This window comes from Oncorhynchus clarkii, chromosome 27, assembly GCF_045791955.1.
Source record: "Oncorhynchus clarkii lewisi isolate Uvic-CL-2024 chromosome 27, UVic_Ocla_1.0, whole genome shotgun sequence".
Classification (NCBI taxonomy): domain Eukaryota; kingdom Metazoa; phylum Chordata; class Actinopteri; order Salmoniformes; family Salmonidae; genus Oncorhynchus; species Oncorhynchus clarkii.
The window spans coordinates 42,330,886-42,349,205 of NC_092173.1; the positions used below are offsets into that span (position 1 = coordinate 42,330,886).

General features: G+C 48.9%; 1 protein-coding gene across 2 annotated transcripts in view; it reads left to right on the forward strand.

The window, feature by feature from the left end:
* Nucleotides 1-18,320, forward strand: part of LOC139386190 (ubiquitin specific peptidase 32) — a 100,373-nt gene that overhangs the window by 57,579 nt on the left and 24,474 nt on the right. Inside the window, exons 6-23 of one of the 2 annotated variants that reach the window (XM_071131661.1) lie at nt 956-1,087; nt 2,323-2,430; nt 2,876-2,991; nt 3,736-3,798; nt 3,945-4,028; nt 4,992-5,053; nt 5,330-5,432; nt 5,748-5,949; nt 6,170-6,357; nt 7,542-7,682; nt 8,575-8,734; nt 11,862-12,016; nt 13,877-13,958; nt 14,148-14,222; nt 15,323-15,461; nt 15,634-15,739; nt 17,063-17,236; nt 17,892-18,066. In XM_071131661.1, coding sequence (XP_070987762.1) covers nt 956-1,087; nt 2,323-2,430; nt 2,876-2,991; nt 3,736-3,798; nt 3,945-4,028; nt 4,992-5,053; nt 5,330-5,432; nt 5,748-5,949; nt 6,170-6,357; nt 7,542-7,682; nt 8,575-8,734; nt 11,862-12,016; nt 13,877-13,958; nt 14,148-14,222; nt 15,323-15,461; nt 15,634-15,739; nt 17,063-17,236; nt 17,892-18,066 — 2,265 coding nt within the window. The remainder of the gene's footprint in view (nt 1-955; nt 1,088-2,322; nt 2,431-2,875; nt 2,992-3,735; nt 3,799-3,944; nt 4,029-4,991; nt 5,054-5,329; nt 5,433-5,747; nt 5,950-6,169; nt 6,358-7,541; nt 7,683-8,574; nt 8,735-11,861; nt 12,017-13,876; nt 13,959-14,147; nt 14,223-15,322; nt 15,462-15,633; nt 15,740-17,062; nt 17,237-17,891; nt 18,067-18,320) is intronic. The other variant, XM_071131662.1, reaches the window with a different exon arrangement.

An 18,320-nucleotide genomic window follows, 5' to 3' on the forward strand; every position in this document is an offset into this window, starting at 1 on the left:
ATAGCAGTGAGATTTAAGAACCAGCTTGGGTTTGTGGTGGAAATCCGGAATGGCCTCCTCTCCAGTCAGAGAGTGAATATGACTTGGTCTGCATCCCAAATGGCGCCCTATTTAGTAGTGCACTATGTAGGGAATAGGCTGGCATTAGGATGCGGTCTTAATTTGTGTATGTGTGTTTTGACACCTGTCTGAGCGACATGTATGGGATGACTCATGGGACAGTGGGGTGGAAAGGGAAGCCTGGGCTAGTATGAGCTAGCGAGCCGTAGGCTAATCTTATCAGTGTAAAGCTGTGGATTAACGCGGTAGAGTGGGAGGATGAACCCAGGATCTCTGACCCTGGGGCTGACTGGCAGGTTTCATACTTAACAGTAGCTATATTGGTACACCTAGTGAGCCTTGGCCCTGCCCTTTTGAGTTTGATTCATGGTCTCACCTCAAGACTAAACGGGATAGACTAAATCACTTACAGATGGGGACGCAAAATTACAGTAACCAGAATTCCCAGGTTTTCCAGAAATCCCGATTTTTGTAAGATTCCGGGAATCAGCAGGAAATCTTGACTCCTCAATCCAGGATTTCTCTTGGGGAAAGTTACTGAAATGTTGCAACCCTACTTGCAAGATCTGGGACCTTGAGACTACTACTCAAGACTACTATCCTCTGTCCTGCTCGTTAACAAAACTGTCCAGAATCCAAATGTCCATCAGAATGGAACCGTGAAACGTGTTGGCGTCATCTGCATGTGTCTCCATATCGCCATCCGAGTTCACAAAGTCCACTATAGCACCATATTGATATGATCTGAAGCCTTTGTTTCCTTTCCTTACCTAACACTGCTAGGTCATGTGATGCTCGGGCGAATCTACAAACCCCAAAAAAATCACTCTAGGTTGGTTGCCATTTTTTTTTTTTTTTTTTTAAAGCATATCCTTCTTCTTCTCTCCTCCCACAGTAGAAGAGTCTGATATCATTGACTTGGAGAAGCGCTATTGGCTGCTGAAAGCCCAGTCCAGGACCGGACGCTTTGACTTGGAAACTTTTGTCCCGCTGGTCTCTCCTCCTATTCACGCTTCGCTAGGTGAAGGTATGGCATATTTCTGATGTATTATTTTGATGCCAGCCGGATGTTATAGGGACATGTTAAACCTGGTTCCCCCAGGTAGACAGTCCCCCATGGACATTCAAACACAGTAATACACACACTAACACACACTACACACTAACACACACTACACACTAACACACACTACACACAAACACACACTACACACTAACACACACACACACTAACACACACACACACACACACACTAACACACACACACTAACACACACACACACACTAACACACACACACTAACTCACACTCACACTAACACACACACACACTAACACACACACACACACTAACACGCACACACACACTAACACGCACACACACACTAACACGCACACACTACACACATACACACACACACACACTAACACACACGCACACACTAACACACACGCACACACTAACACACACACTAACACACACTAACACACACTAACACACACTAACACACACACTAACACACACACACACTAACGCTCACACTAACATACACTAACATACACACACACACACTAACACACACACTAACATACACACACACAATCATGTATACATGCCATAATTTGTATGCGTATATATTGTGTGTGGATCATTTAGATGAGAATCTCTTCTGATGGTCTCTCAATGTTAAAACCATGTTGTCGTTTGAACTATGACTCACTGCTTGTGTCGTAAGAGGAGTTTGTTGTTGTTGTTGAATGAAAACATGGGGGTTTGTCCGAGCGATAGCTGCTGCGCTGGCCTTGGGAAAAGTTGTCTTTGCGCTAGCTAACGCAAACGTTTGCTTATAGCTTACATTGTCAAACACGCAAGGTTAACAGCTAACGTTAGCTATAGCAAGCTAACTTGATTACAAAGGCAACGATGTCAACACTGACCTGAACAGGAGGGACGTCTGCTGCGTGCATGTTGTAGCCGCTAGAGATGTAGTGAGAGGAAGCGAGGCACGATGAAGGTTGTTCGAGTGGGCAGGGATTTATTGCAATGACACGCCTTCCCTCAAGGCCAGGCCAGTGGTCATGTTTTCTTTTCAGTCCCCAATGTTTATGCATATTAATGTGATCCTTGTGATACGGTGTGAATGAGTTCCCAAAAGATCTGATACCAAACCTTCACACAAAAAAAACTATTTCTCTTTTTTTGCAAATGTCCATTTTGTAGTAGAACGTGGTTTAACTCGTCTTTTTGCTCTTGTTTTCCAGGTTTGTTTCACGCCTTTGACGAGAACCGGGACAATCACATCGACTTTAAGGAGATCTCCTGTGGCCTGTCTGCCTGTTGCCGGGGGCCCGTCGCCGAGAGGCAGAAATGTAAGAGCTGCTGTGTGATCTGTTGTCGTCGGTAGAGAGTAGTGATTTCCTAACCTAAGGCTTCCTTTCACACATTATGGTGTGTGCATGTACGCTTGGGTACCAATCTCCTTATGTTGTAAAAACACAGATGTGGTTGATTTTTATTTTTTTACGATCGTCAACTACCTCTGAATAGTCATTAGTATGTCATCTACCCTGTCGTCTAGATTCTCATCAGGCCTTGACATTACATTTTCACGCTTGGAAATGGCAGCAGATATTGGAACTCAAGACTCCAGTTAATTATCTAAGTAGCTCGGTGCAGATCACACGGAGGAATACAGATGACTAGCACGACGTATTTGGTATAACTACGGCTTGAGGAGTCTGTAGTTAGAAAGTACAATGTTATGTTAAAAGAGTATTTTTGTGTACCCTCTCTTTCTCTCTCGTGTTTCCCCAGTTTGTTTCAAAGTGTTTGACGTGGACCGGGACGGGGTTCTGTCCCGAGACGAAATCCACGAGATGGTAGCCGCACTCCTGGAAGTTTGGAAGGACAATCGCACAGACACACTCCCTGTAAGTACTGTTGGACACCACTTCCTGTAAGTTCTGCTGGACACCACTTCCTGTAAGTACTGCTGGACACGGACACCACTTCCTGTAAGTACTGCTGGACACCACTTCCTGTAAGTACTGCTGGACACCACTTCCTGTAAGTACTGCTGGACACCACTTCCTGTAAGTACTGCTGGACACCACTTCCTGTAAGTACTGCTGGACACCACTTCCTGTAAGTACTGCTGGACACCACTTCCTGTAAGTACTGCTGGACACGGACACCACTCCCTGTAAGTTCTGCTGGACACCACTTCCTGTAAGTTCTGCTGGACACCACTCCCTGTAAGTTCTGCTGGACACCACTCCCTGTAAGTACTGCCCTGTAAGTTCTGCTGGACACCACTTCCTGTAAGTACTGCTGGACACCACTTCCTGTAAGTACTGCTGGACACCACTCCCTGTAAGTACTGCTGGACACGGACACCACTCCCTGTAAGTACTGCTGGACACGGACACCACTTCCTGTAAGTTCTGCTGGACACCACTTCCTGTAAGTTCTGCTGGACACTACTTCCTGTAAGTACTGCTGGACACTACTTCCTGTAAGTACTGCTGGACACCACTTCCTGTAAGTTCTGCTGGACACCACTTCCTGTAAGTTCTGCTGGGATACAGACTAAATTGATAATGTAATGGAGGTGGTTGGGTTTGAATAAGTAAGCTACCTTACCTAAGTTCTGACTCTCATTATCCTGTTTTCAGGAGCTGCTCACCAACGTGTCGGACATAGTGGAGGGAATCCTGAACATGCACGACACGACCAAGGTGAGACTCTTCTAGGAGATATAATGGCTGTTTTTATCTGTAACGTGATTGGATAATTATCTCATAATGCTACTGCTGTCCACTGACATTTTAGCCCTTGTCTTTGACCCTAACCTTTTGACTTAACCTTTGAACCTCACACACAGCTGGGTCACCTGACCCTGGAGGACTACCAGATCTGGAGTGTGAACAGCGCTCTGGCCAACGAGTTCCTCAACCTGCTGTTCCAGGTCAGAACGAACACACACACACACTCATTTGATGGTTTGTTCCAGGTCTGTTTCCATGTTTCCCCCTCAGTTTATAGTTTGCTTTCTCTTCATGCCCCTCTGTTTGTGTTTCTGTAGGCCTGGGGCTTTCTCTTCATGCCTCGCTGTCTGTGTTTCTACAGGCCTGGGGCTTTCTCTTCATGCCTCTCTGTCTGTCTGTGTTTCTGCAGGCCTGGGGCTTTCTCTTCATGCCCCTCTGTCTGTGTTTCTGCAGGCCTGGGGCTTTCTCTTCATGCCTCTGTCTGTCTGTGTTTCTGTAGGCCTGGGGCTTTCTCTTCATGCCCCTCTGTCTGTGTTTCTGCAGGCCTGGGGCTTTCTCTTCATGCCCCTCTGTCTGTCTGTGTTTCTGCAGGCCTGGGGCTTTCTCTTCATGCCTCGCTGTCTGTGTTTCTGCAGGCCTGGGGCTTTCTCTTCATGCCCCTCTGTCTGTCTGTGTTTCTGTATGCCTGGGGCTTTCTCTTCATGCCCCTCTGTCTGTCTGTGTTTCTGCAGGCCTGGGGCTTTCTCTTCATGCCTCTCTGTCTGTGTTTCTGCAGGCCTGGGGCTTTCTCTTCATGCCTCTGTCTGTGTTTCTGTAGGCCTGGGGCTTTCTCTTCATGCCTCTCTGTCTGTGTTTCTGCAGGCCTGGGGCTTTCTCTTCATGCCTCTCTGTCTGTGTTTCTGCAGGCCTGGGGCTTTCTCTTCATGCCTCTGTCTGTGTTTCTGTAGGCCTGGGGCTTTCTCTTCATGCCTCTCTGTCTGTGTTTCTGCAGGCCTGGGGCTTTCTCTTCATGCCTCTGTCTGTGTTTCTGTAGGCCTGGGGCTTTCTCTTCATGCCTCTCTGTCTGTGTTTCTGCAGGCCTGGGGCTTTCTCTTCATGCATCTCTGTCTGTGTGTCTGTAGGCCTGGGGCTTTCTCTTCATGCCTCTGTCTGTGTTTCTGCAGGTCTGTCACATTGTCCTTGGGCTTCGACCTGCCACTGCTGAAGAGGAGGGACAAATCATCAGGTATACACATCAACAATCTGTCCTTCTGCCCCTGAGCAAGGCCGTTAACCCACTGTTTGGGTTAACGGGCGCCGATGACGTGGATGACGATTAAGGCAGCCCCCCGCACCTCCCTGATTCAGAGGGGTTAAATGTGTTGTACAACTGTCAAGGTATCCACCTTTACCTTTCACACCCCCCTTCTCCTGAAGAACGACACCTCTACAGTTTAAAGCTTTGAACTCTAGTGTGTGTGTGTGTGTGTGTGTGTGTGTGTGTGTGTGTGTGTGTGTTCAGGGGGTGGCTGGACAGAGAGGGCAGACATGGGCTTCACCCTGGGGAGAACTGGTTCCTCATCTCCAGCCAGTGGTGGACGCTCTGGAAGGACTACGTCAGATATGTGAGTGGAAGTCCAAGGCTGCGTTCCAAATAGCACCAGGGCCCCATGGGTCAAATGTAGTGCACTACATAGGGGATAGGGTGCCATGTGAAGCACCCTAAATGTAAGCCTAACTGTTAAGTTAAAGAGCAGAATAGGATAATCACTGACCCTCCTCTTCTCTCTCTCTATCTCTCTCTATCTCTATCTCTCTCTCTCCATCTCTCTCTATCTCTCTCTCTCTGTCTCTCTCTCTCTGTCTCTCTGTCTCTCTCTCTGTCTCTCTCTCTGTCTCTCTCTCTGTCTATCTCTCTGTCTATCTATCTATCTCTCTAGGACCGCAAGTCCATCGTGGTGGATCAGCCCTCTATCCTCTCCTCTCTGAGGAATCCTCAGGCCTCTGCGACCGTCGAGCCTGCCCCCCTGGAGCCAGGGATAGGTGAAGGTCTGGGGGTCCCCAGCCCAGCCAGCACCTCAGAGGAGAGGTCCCCTGATGCTGTGTCCAGCGCCTCTGAAGCCACAGAGACCCAAAGCACAGGTCAGTGACCAGACCACTAGGCAGCGCTGTGTGTGCTGTTACAACCTCAAACTATGGGTTATAACTGTTTATTCATTATTTATAAACTACTTATTAATTCATGATTTACTCTTTCTAAACTACTTTTAACCATTTACAACCCCTCTAAGGGTACCTCAACCTGAATGAAAAGGGTACCTCTGATGCCGTCACCCCCCTCCCCCCCCTTCCTCCTCCTCAGTGGTGACCCCCCAGGCCGGCCCCTCAGCCACAGAGATCTGTTTTGCCCGGCAACACAACATGTCAGACAACAACCAGTGTTTCTCCGGGGCCAACGGCCACATCCCCTCCCTCTCTCAGTCCCAGCTGGCAGCTCAGAGGCCTGGAGCCATCGACAACCAGCCCCTGGTCAACACAGACCCCATGAAGGTGTGTGTTTGCCCCCTATATTACATCAGCTATTTCTAGTATGTTGTCTAGTCCATTTTCAAACACCAAGTTGTTGATTAAGTTCACAGAGAAAAGTGTTATTCCATCCACACTCTCCCACTGAGCCTGTCTAGGCAGCCTCTCTCTCTTTTTCCTCCTAGCCATGTGGTCTTATTCCTCAGCCCTGTGACGATACGGCCAGGTGTTAGGCAGTCTCTCTCCTGTTTCCCCCAGTCTCTCTCCTGTTTCCCCCAGTCTCTCTCCTGTTTCCCCCAGTCTCTCTCCTGTTTCCCCCCAGTCTCTCTCCTGTTTCCCCCCAGTCTCTCTCTTGTTTCCCCCAGTCTCTCTCTTGTTTCCCCCAGTCTCTCTCCTGTTTCCCCCAGTCTCTCTCTTGTTTCCCCCCAGTCTCTCTCCTGTTTCCCCCAGTCTCTCTCCTGTTTCCCCCAGTCTCTCTCCTGTTTCCCCCAGTCTCTCTCCTGTTTCCCCCAGTCTCTCTCCTGTTTCCCCCAGTCTCTCTCCTGTTTCCCCCAGTCTCTCTCCTGTTTCCCCCAGTCTCTCTCCTGTTTCCTTCCAGTCTCTCTCCTGTTTCCTTCCAGTCTCTCTCCTGTTTCCTTCCAGTCTCTCTCCTGTTTCCTTCCAGTCTCTCTCCTGTTTCCTTCCAGTCTCTCTCCTGTTTCCTTCCAGTCTCTCTCCTGTTTCCTTCCAGTCTCTCTCCTGTTTCCTTCCAGTCTCTCTCCTGTTTCCTTCCAGTCTCTCTCCTGTTTCCTTCCAGTCTCTCTCCTGTTTCCTTCCAGTCTCTCTCCTGTTTCCTTCCAGTCTCTCTCCTGTTTCCTTCCAGTCTCTCTCCTGTTTCCTTCCAGTCTCTCTCCTGTTTCCCCCAGTCTCTCTCCTGTTTCCCCCAGTCTCTCTCCTGTTTCCCCGAGTCTCTCTCCTGTTTCCCCCGAGTCTCTCTCCTGTTTCCTTCCAGTCTCTCTACTGTTTCCCCGAGTCTCTCTCCTGTTTCCCCCCAGTCTCTCTCCTGTTTCCCCCCAGTCTCTCTCCTGTTTCCCCCCCAGTCTCTCTCCTGTTTCCCCCCAGTCTCTCTCCTGTTTCCCCCCAGTCTCTCTCTTGTTTCCCCACAGTCTCTCTCCTGTTTCCCCCCAGTCTCTCTCTTGTTTCCCCCAGTCTCTCTCCTGTTCCCCCAGGCCCCCACATTGACCATGGAGGGAGGCCGGCTGAAACAGTCCCTACAGCTGGTGGCGGGCAGGGACTTTGAGACGGTGCCAGAACCGGTGTGGAGGGCGCTGTTCCACTGGTATGGCGCCAACCTCAGCCTGCCACGACCGGTATGTATGGACCATAACCTCCCCTCACACAACCACTGAACCACAGATGGACCACAACACAACCACTGAACCATAGATGGACCACAACACAACCACTCAACCACAGATGGTCACCTCTAGGACTGGGTCTAGCTTGAGATATTTTCACACCATTGTGGATGATTTTTGTGAACGTTTCAGTTGTGTGTGCATTCCTGAAATTAGGGCTCAGCCCTCAGAGTTGATTTATTCTTGCTCACAGATAAAACTGAAGAAATACATAACTAATAATAATTACTAAACAATTACAAAACAATCATTTAAAATCAATAGCATGTAATACATGACATGAATACAGAACAGTTGAAACATTAGAATGTTTTTCCATGTAGAAAATGTAAATATTAAAATGAGATTGTAAAAAAAAAATATATATATATATATGTGTGTGTGTGTGTGTGTGTATATACATATATATATATATATATACAGTGCCTTGCGAAAGTATTCGGCCCCCTTGAACTTTGCGACCTTTTGCCACATTTCAGGCTTCAAACATAAAGATATAAAACTGTATTTTTTTGTGAAGAATCAACAACAAGTGGGACACAATCATGAAGTGGACCGATATTTATTGGATATTTCAAACTTTTTTAACAAAAAAAAAACTGAAAAATTGGGCGTGCAAAATTATTCGCAAGGCACTGTATGTATATATATATATATATATATATATATATGTATATATATATATATATATATATATATAATTTTTGGAGAAACCATTTTAAGAGCTAGAGTTAATATACAGTCTGACAACGTTGGGTGGAGGTACTGGGTTGGGTGGAGGTACTGGGTTGGGTGGAGGTACTGGTTTGGGTGGAGGTACTCATCCTCCTCTCCCTTTTTCCAGGTGATCCAGCAGACGAAAACAGGCCGTGCTGAGCTGGAGCTCTTCCCACGCTACCTCCTCTTCCTGCGGCAGCAGCCCGCCACACGCACCCCCCAGTCCAACATCTGGGTTAACATGGGTATGACCAGCCTGAGAATGTTCCCCCAGCATCTCCCCAGAGGTAACGTAAGCCTGCAGCAAGAAAGAGAGACGGCCTGCTAGGAGCCAACAAACGCTGCTTCTACTACTGTAGTCCACCCCTAATCATGCTGTTATAATGGACTGGTCCGGCCTCTAATCATGCTGTTATAATGGACTGATCCTTCCCCTAATCATGCTGTTATAATGGACTGATCCTTCCCCTAATCATGCCCCTAAAATGGACTGGTCCGGCCCCTAATCATGCCCCTAAAAGGAACTGATCCTTCCCCTAATCATGCCCCTAAAATGGACTGGTCCGGCCCCTAATCAAGTTCTTAGAATGGACTGCAGGATGAGTCATGGTCCGTAGGGGGGTGGATATGGTGCCCACTGACTGTACTAAAATACCCCGAGAGCCTAACTCTTACTCTTCTGTACGCATAGCCTTGTTGTCACAACAGTGGTGCTATAAAGCTTGACACGCCCTCTGTAAAGCCTACATAGAAAAATAATGATGACATAACAGAAACTGTAAACAACAGCTGATGACAGTGCTAGCCAATTAGCCTACTTTAACAGATTGGTGACAGTGCTAGCCAATTAGCCTACTTTAACAGCTGATGACAGTGCTAGCCAATTAGCCTACTTTAACAGCTGATGACAGTGCTAGCCAATTAGCCTACTTTAACAGCTGATGACAGTGCTAGCCAATTAGCCTACTTTAACAGCTGATGACAGTGTTTAATTCAGGTGTTAGAGTGGTGCACAGAGACACTATGAGGCGTTAGTGGTGCTGCAGAGACACTATGAGGCGTTAGTGGTGCACAGAGACACTATGAGGCGTTAGTGGTGCTGCAGAGGCACTATGAGGCGTTAGTGGTGCACAGAGACACTATGAGGCGTTAGTGGTGCACAGAGACACTATGAGGCGTTAGTGGTGCACAGAGACACTATGAGGCGTTAGTGGTGCTGCAGAGACCCTATGAGGCGTTAGTGGTGCACAGAGACATTATGAGGCGTTAGTGGTGCACAGAGACACTATGAGGCGTTAGTGGTGCTGCAGAGGCTCTATGAGGCGTTAGAGTGGTGCTGCAGAGACACTATGAGGCGTTAGTGGTGCTGCAGAGACACTGAGGCGTTAGAGTGGTGCTGCAGAGACACTGAGGCATTAGAGTGGTGCACAGAGACACTATGAGGCGTTAGTGGTGCACAGAGACACTATGAGGCGTTAGAGTGGTGATCTAATCGGACTGGTGCTATCAGATATCTGGCCCAGAGGAGTTAGTTTGGCTCCAGGCATGGAAATAATATTATAATGTATTCCATTTATAAATAATCATATATAATAATGTATTCCATTTATAAATAATCATATATAATATTATACTGTATTCCATTTATAAATAATCATATATAATATTATACTGTATTCCATTTATAAATAATCATATATAATATTATACTGTATTTCATTTATAAATAATCATATATAATATTATACTGTATTCCATTTATAAATAATCATATATAATATTATACTGTATTCCATTTATAAATAATCTTATATAATATTATACTGTATGCCATTTATAAATAATCATATATAATATACTGCGTGCATACATTTTATGTATGGGGGGCCTCAGCGGGAATCGAACCCACGATCACATTTGTTGCAAGTGCCATAGAATGACTAGACCCAGACATACTGACCGAAGAGCAAGGCTGTGCTGCTGGGAGTATATGCAGTTTACAGCTTTTGATTCATTCTGTTTGCTTTCAAAGTATTGGCAAAGTATTACCAATCAATCACATATATTAGGGTTTGCTTTTTGTTGTTTTTTGGCTATACTTTTAAAATCGGTAATAATCAGTTCCATTTTTTGTTTTTAATTGTTTATTAACTGAACTAATATTGATTTTTGTTGACTTATGATTGAATCAGATTTGTATCTTGTGAGTCACTAATGAGTTGATTTGAATGAATCAGTCTTAATTAAATCAGATTTGAATCTTGTGAGTCACTAATGAGTTGATTTGAATGAATCAGTCTTAATTAAATCAGATTTGAATCTTGTGAGTCGCTAATGAGTTGATTTTAGTGAATCAGTCCGAATCTAAAACACACTTTCTTGCTGCTTCCTTACAACTAATCCTACATGAGCTGAACTATTCTTTATCTCTTGTAATAATGTGTTGATTTAACACTCAGTCTGTGTGCGTCTGTGTGCGTCTGTGTGCGTCTGTGTGCGTGTGTGTGCGTGTGTGCGTCTGTGTGCGTCTGTGTGCGTCTGTGTGCGTGTGTGCGTCTGTGTGCGTCTGTGTGAGTGTGTGCGTCTGTGTGAGTGTGTGCGTCTGTGTGAGTGTGTGCGTCTGTGTGAGTGTGTGCGTCTGTGTGAGTGTGTGCGTCTGTGTGAGTGTGTGCGTCTGTGTGAGTGTGTGCGTCTGTGTGCGTCTGTGTGCGTCTGTGTGCGTCTGTGTGAGTGTGTGCGTCTGTGTGAGTGTGTGCGTCTGTGTGAGTGTGTGCGTCTGTGTGAGTGTGTGCGTCTGTGTGAGTGTGTGCGTCTGTGTGAGTGTGTGCGTCTGTGTGAGTGTGTGCGTCTGTGTGCGTCTGTGTGCGTCTGTGTGAGTGTGTGCGTCTGTGTGAGTGTGTGCGTCTGTGTGAGTGTGTGCGTCTGTGTGAGTGTGTGCGTCTGTGTGAGTGTGTGCGTCTGTGTGCGTCTGTGTGCGTGTGTGCGTCTGTGTGAGTGTGTGCGTCTGTGTGCGTCTGTGTGTGTGTGAGTGTGTGCGTCTGTGTGAGTGTGTGCGTCTGAGTGTGTGCGTCTGTGTGCGTCTGTGTGAGTGTGTGCGTCTGTGTGAGTGTGTGCGTCTGCGTGTTACAAGAATTTGGGAGCTGATAGTCCACTAAAGGCTGGAGTGTTTTCCTCCCCCCCCCGCTCGCCTCTCTCCCCCCCGCTCGCCTCTCTCTCCCCCCCTTCGCCTCTCTCTCCCCCCGCTCGCCTCTCTCTCCCCCCCTCGCCTCTCTCTCCCCCCCTCGCCTCTCTCTCCCCCCCTCGCCTCTCTCTCTCCCCCCTCACCCCCCCTCGCCTCTCTCACCCCCCTCACCCCTCCTCTCGCCCCTCCTCTCGCCCCCATCCTCCCCTTTCTCTCTCTCTCTCCCCCTCCAGGTAACGTGCCCTCCCCCAACGCTCCTCTGAAGCGTGTCCTGGCCTATACAGGCTGTTTCAGCCGCGTGGGCACCATCAAGGACATCCACCTGTACCTGTCTCGGAGGCTACGCATCAAAGACGAGGACATGAGGCTGTGGCTCTATAACAGCGAGGTGTGCAACTATCGCATGTCGCAACTATATTATAAGTGATATTGCGGTGACATGAGAAAATATAAATTAATATAAACTTGCGGATGTTGACCTCTCCTCATCCAAACCTCCCCCCCAGAACTACCTGACCCTGTCCTCCTCCCCCCAGAACTACCTGACCCTGTCCTCCTCCCCCCAGAACCATCTGACCCTGTTCTCCTCCTCCCCCCAGAACTACCTGACCCTGTTCTCCTCCTCCCCCCAGAACTACCTGACCCTGTTCTCCTCCTCCCCCCAGAACTACCTGACCCTCTCCTCCTCCTCCCCACAGAACTACCTGACCCTGTTCTCCTCCTCCCCCCAGAACTACCTGACCCTCTCCTCCTCCTCCCCACAGAACTACCTGACCCTGTTCTCCTCCTCCCCCCAGAACAACCTGACCCTGTTCTCCTCCTCCCCCCAGAACCATCTGACCCTCTCCTCCTCCTCCCCCCAGAACTACCTGACCCTGTTCTCCTCCTCCCCCCAGAACTACCTGACCCTCTCCTCCTCCTCCCCACAGAACTACCTGACCCTCTCCTCCTCCTCCCCACAGAACTACCTGACCCTGTTCTCCTCCTCCCCCCAGAACTACCTGACCCTGTTCTACTCCTCCCCCCAGAACTACCTGACCCTGTTCTCCTCCTCCCCCCAGAACTACCTGACCCTGTTCTCCTCCTCCCCCCAGAACTACCTGCCCCTCTCCTCCTCCTCCCCCCAGAACTACCTGACCCTCTCCTCCTCCTCCCCCCAGAACTACCTGACCCTGTTCTCCTCCTCCCCCCAGAACTACCTGACCCTGTTCTCCTCCTCCCCACAGAACTCTCCGACCCTGTTCTCCTCCTTCCCCCAGAACTATCTGACCCTGTTCTCCTCCTCCCCACAGAACTATCTGACCATGTTCTCCTCCTCCTCCCCACAGAACTATCTGACCCTGTTCTCCTCCTCCCCACATAACTATCTGACCCTGTTCTCCTCCTCCCCCCAGAACAACCTGACCCTGTTCTCCTCCTCCCCCCAGAACCATCTGACCCTCTCCTCCTCCTCCCCCCAGAACTACCTGACCCTGTTCTCCTCCTCCCCCCAGAACTACCTGACCCTCTCCTCCTCCTCCCCACAGAACTACCTGACCCTCTCCTCCTCCTCCCCACAGAACTACCTGACCCTGTTCTCCTCCTCCCCCCAGAACTACCTGACCCTGTTCTCCTCCTCCCCACATAACTACCTGACCCTGTTCTCCTCCTCCCCCCCAGAACTACCTGACCCTGTTCTCCTCCTCCCCACATAACTACCTGACCCTGTTCTCCTCCTCCCCCCCAGAACTACCTGACCCTGTTCTCCTCCTCCCCACAGAACTCTCCGACCCTGTTCTCCTCCTTCCCCCAGAACTATCTGACCCTGTTCTCCTCCTCCCCACAGAACTATCTGACCATGTTCTCCTCCTCCTCCCCACAGAACTATCTGACCCTGTTCTCCTCCTCCCCACATAACTATCTGACCCTGTTCTCCTCCTCCCCCCACCCAGAACGATATGTCCCTGTTCTCCTCCTCCCCCCACCCAGAACTATCTGACCCTGTTCTCCTCCTCCCCACAGAACTATCTGACCATGTTCTCCTCCTCCTCCCCACAGAACTATCTGACCCTGTTCTCCTCCTCCCCACATAACTATCTGACCCTGTTCTCCTCCTCCCCCCACCCAGAACGATATGTCCCTGTTCTCCTCCTCCCCCCACCCAGAACTATCTGACCCTGTTCTCCTCCTCCCCACAGAACTATCCGACCCTGTTCTCCTCCCCCCACCCAGAACTATCTGACCCTGTTCTCCTCCTCCCCCCACCCAGAACTATCTGACCCTCCTGGATGATGAGAACCACACTCTGGAGGGCCTGAAGATTCAGGACGAGCAACACTTAGTTATCGAGGGTACGTTCAAAGAACTCTATAATTAACTCAAACTTTCTCTGACTGCTGAGTGTGTTGAAATGTTAAAAAAAAATAAAAACCTGACTGCAAGCTTCTGATAAAAAAATAAAAAAAAGACAAGATAAAAGTAGCAGGTCTTTCTACTGTAAGTCATTGATGTGTGTAAACCTTCATCTTGTGTGTTTTTAGTTCGGAACAAAGACATGAGCTGGCCAGAAGAGATGTCCTTCATCGCCAACAGCAGTAAAATGGACCGACATAAAGGTACATACCGTTACAACGCAGTTATCGAGTCACAAACCCCTTCAGCACATCGGTACATACCGTTACAACGCAGTTACCGCGTCACAAACCCCTTCAGCACATCGGTACATACCGTTACAACGCAGTTATCGAGTCACAAACCCCTTCAGCACATCGGTACATACCGTTACCACGCAGTTACCATGTCACAAACCCCTTCAGCACATCGGTACATACCGTTACAACGCAGTTATCGAGTCACAAACCCCTTCAGCACATCGGTACATACCGTTACCACGCAGTTACCATGTCACAAACCCCTTCAGCACATCGGTACATACCGTTACAACGCAGTTATCGCGTCACAAACCCCTTCAGCACATCGGTACATACCGTTACAACGCAGTTACCGCGTCACAAACCCCTTCAGCACATCGGTACATACCGTTACAACGCAGTTACCGCGTCACAAACCCCTTCAGCACATCGGTACATACCGTTACAACGCAGTTACCGCGTCACAAACCCCTTCAGCACATCGGTACATACGTTAACAACGCAGTTACCGCGTCACAAACCCCTTCAGCACATCGGTACATACCGTTACAACGCAGTTATCGAGTCACAAACCCCTTCAGCACATCGGTACATACCGTTACAACGCAGTTATCGAGTCACAAACCCCTTCAGCACATCGGTACATACCGTTACAACGCAGTTATCGAGTCACAAACCCCTTCAGCACATCGGTACATACCGTTACAACGCAGTTACCGCGTCACAAACCCCTTCAGCACATCGGTACATACCGTTACAACGCAGTTACCGTGTCACAAACCCCTTCAGCACATCGGTACATACGTTAACAACGCAGTTACCGCGTCACAAACCCCTTCAGCACATCGGTACATACCGTTACAACGCAGTTACCGCGTCACAAACCCCTTCAGCACATCGGTACATACCGTTACAACGCAGTTATCAAGAGCTTTTACTATTTTAGGATGATATATTTATCTCTAACCTCCCTCCGATTCTCCCCTAAAACCTGGCAAACATGGTAATATTGTAGCCTAATACTGTGCATGTCTACCACCCCCCCAACCCACCCCCCTCCCCAGTTGCTACGGAGAAGGGTGCCACGGGCCTCAGTAACCTAGGCAACACGTGCTTTATGAACTCTAGTATCCAGTGTGTTAGCAACACCACGCCCCTCACTGACTACTTCATCTCAGGAAGACACCTCTATGAACTCAACAGGTAGGTGTGTGTGTGTGTGTATGTGTGTGTGTGTGTGTATGTGTGTGTGTGTGTGTGTGTGTATGTGTGTGTGTGTGTGTATGTGTGTGTGTGTGTGTGTGTGTACGCGTGTTGTGAAAAGTTGAACAGCTCGTTGGACAGCATTACTAACTTTGTTTTTGTGTGTGTCCAGAACCAACCCCATCGGGATGCGAGGTCACATGGCTAAATGTTACGGAGACCTGCTGATGGAGCTGTGGAGTGGAACGCAGAAGAACGTTGCCCCTCTCAAACTCAGGGTGGGTTTATAAATCCTGACATGGATCATCACAACAGTGGATGGGACTTCGTCTCTCCCGAACCCGTACGGGAGTTGTAGCGATGAGACAAGATAGTAGCTACTAAATAATTGGATCCCACGAAATTGGGGAGAAAAAGGGTTAAAAATAAATAATAATAATAATATGTGTTTTCTTTTTGCGCCTTTTTCCACTTCATTAATGAACTCGGCTTCTTTTCATTTAAAATCTTCCAGTTTTCTAGTCAGGAAAGTCTTGTATAGCCTTCTCCCACAAGAAGGAATGATATGCATTTTCTAGTGACCTCTTTGTTGATGGTGTAGGCTGTCAGTCATGACAGGGAAGATGCTGGTTGGTCACTCTGCTGTCTGTCCCGCCTCTCGGTGCCTGTGTTATCTTTGTGCGCTCTGGTTGGCTGCGGTCAAATTTATTTTCGTGATCCTATAGGCCTAGACAATATCCAAAACATCTAGCAATACGCTGAATTCATACATTATCAGCCATTTGAATTGTAAAGTCATGTCTTTCTACTCAATACCGCAACTCATTTTTACCAATCTAAGAGGTAAAGTTGGAGGAGGGTTTGTCCCAGCATCGTCCGGGTTAGGGGAGGGTTTGGCCCAGCGTCGTCCGGGTTAGGGGAGGGTTTGGCCCAGCGTTGTCCAGGTTAGGGGAGGGTTTGGCCCAGCGTCGTCCGGGTTAGGGGAGGGTTTGGTCCAGCGTCGTCCGGGTTAGGGGAGGGTTTGGCCCAGCGTTGTCCAGGTTAGGGGAGGGTTTGGCCCAGCGTCGTCCGGGTTATGGGAGGGTTTGGCCCAGCGTCGTCCAGGTTAGGGGAGGGTTTGGCCCAGCGTCGTTAGGGGAGGGTTTGGCCCAGCGTCGTCCGGGTTAGAGGAGGGTTTGGCCCAGCGTCGTCCGGGTTATGGGAGGGTTTGGCCCAGCGTCGTCCGGGTTAGAGGAGGGTTTGGCCCAGCGTCGTCCGGGTTAGAGGAGGGTTAAGCCCGGAAGGGATGTCCTTGTCCCATCGCGCACTAGCGACTCCTGAGGCGGGCCGGGCGCAGTGCACTCTGACACGGTCGGCAGGTGAACGGTGTTTCCTCCGACACATTAGTGCGGCTGGCTTCCGGGTTAAGTGGGCATTTTTGTCAAGAAGCAGTCTCTTTTTTTTCACCATTCGGATCAGCTCTGAAGAAGATCTAATGTGATTGGTCAAAATAAACATTTGTGGGGAAAAAATTATCAGAATTGATCAGCTTGTGGTAACGTAGTCATTCTGACATGAATTAATTGACTAATATGTGGTTGTCTCACTACCGCCCCCTGTAGTGGACGATAGCAAAGTACGCCCCGCGGTTCAACGGCTTCCAGCAGCAGGACAGTCAGGAGCTCCTGGCCTTCCTATTGGACGGGCTCCATGAGGACCTGAACAGGGTGCATGAGAAACCCTACGTAGAGCTGAAGGACAGCAACGGACGACCCGACTGGGAGGTCGCATCAGAGGTCAGAGTTCAATCAATAAACCAAAACATACACGCACAACTTCACACGCGCGCGCGCGCACACAGTCAACCAATACACACACGTACAATCAAATCAATCTTTATTTTCTCAGAGAATTTTCCACTGTTAATATGGAAAAAATAAAACCGATCAACTGAAAAAGAAAAAAACTATACTGTTTAGTAACAACCAATCATCATACAGCATGACATCATCATCATCGTCCTTAGGAGCATCTTCTGGCAGCCATCTTGGGTGTCTAGAGACCAGGAGAGAGTCAATGAAAGCCAGCCCATCCACTAAGCACTTCTCAAAGAGTGGATGACCTGTGAAGTGTATTGATATACAGTTAATGAACAGTGTGTATGTGTGCGTGCATGTTTATAGGAGGAATTAGCAGCATTAGTGCTGTGTGTGTGTGTGTTCCTCGTCAGGCGTGGGAGAACCACTTGTGTGTGTGTTTTACGTCTCTATGGTTCCGTGTGTGTGTGTGTGTTCCTCGTCAGGCGTGGGAGAACCACTTGCTGTGTGTGTTTTACATCTCTCTATGGTTCCGTGTGTGTGTGTGTGTGTGTGTGTGTGTGTTTTACATCTCTCTATGGTTCCGTGTGTGTGTGTTTTACGTCTCTATGGTTCCGTGTATGTTCCTCGTCAGGCGTGGGAGAACCACTTGCGGAGGAACCGTTCCATCGTGGTGGATCTGTTCCACGGCCAGCTCAAGTCCCAGGTCAAGTGTAAGACGTGTGGTCACATCAGCGCCCGCTTCGACCCCTTCAACTTCCTGTCTTTACCCCTCCCCATGGACAGCTCCATGCACCTGGAGATCACTGGTGAGGACCGGGGACTCAATACCCTGGAAAGGGGTGGGGGGGTAGGTCCCTGGAAAGGGGTGGGAGGGTTTGTCCCTGGAAAGGGGTGGGAGGGTTTGTCCCTGGAAAGGGGTGGGAGGGCTTGTCCCTGGAAAGGGGTGGGGGGTTAGGTCCCTGGAAAGGGGTGGGGGAATAATTACAATTTTGCAGATTAATAACACTGGAGTGATAAATGATCAGATGGTCATGTACAGGTTAGAGATATTGGTGTGCAA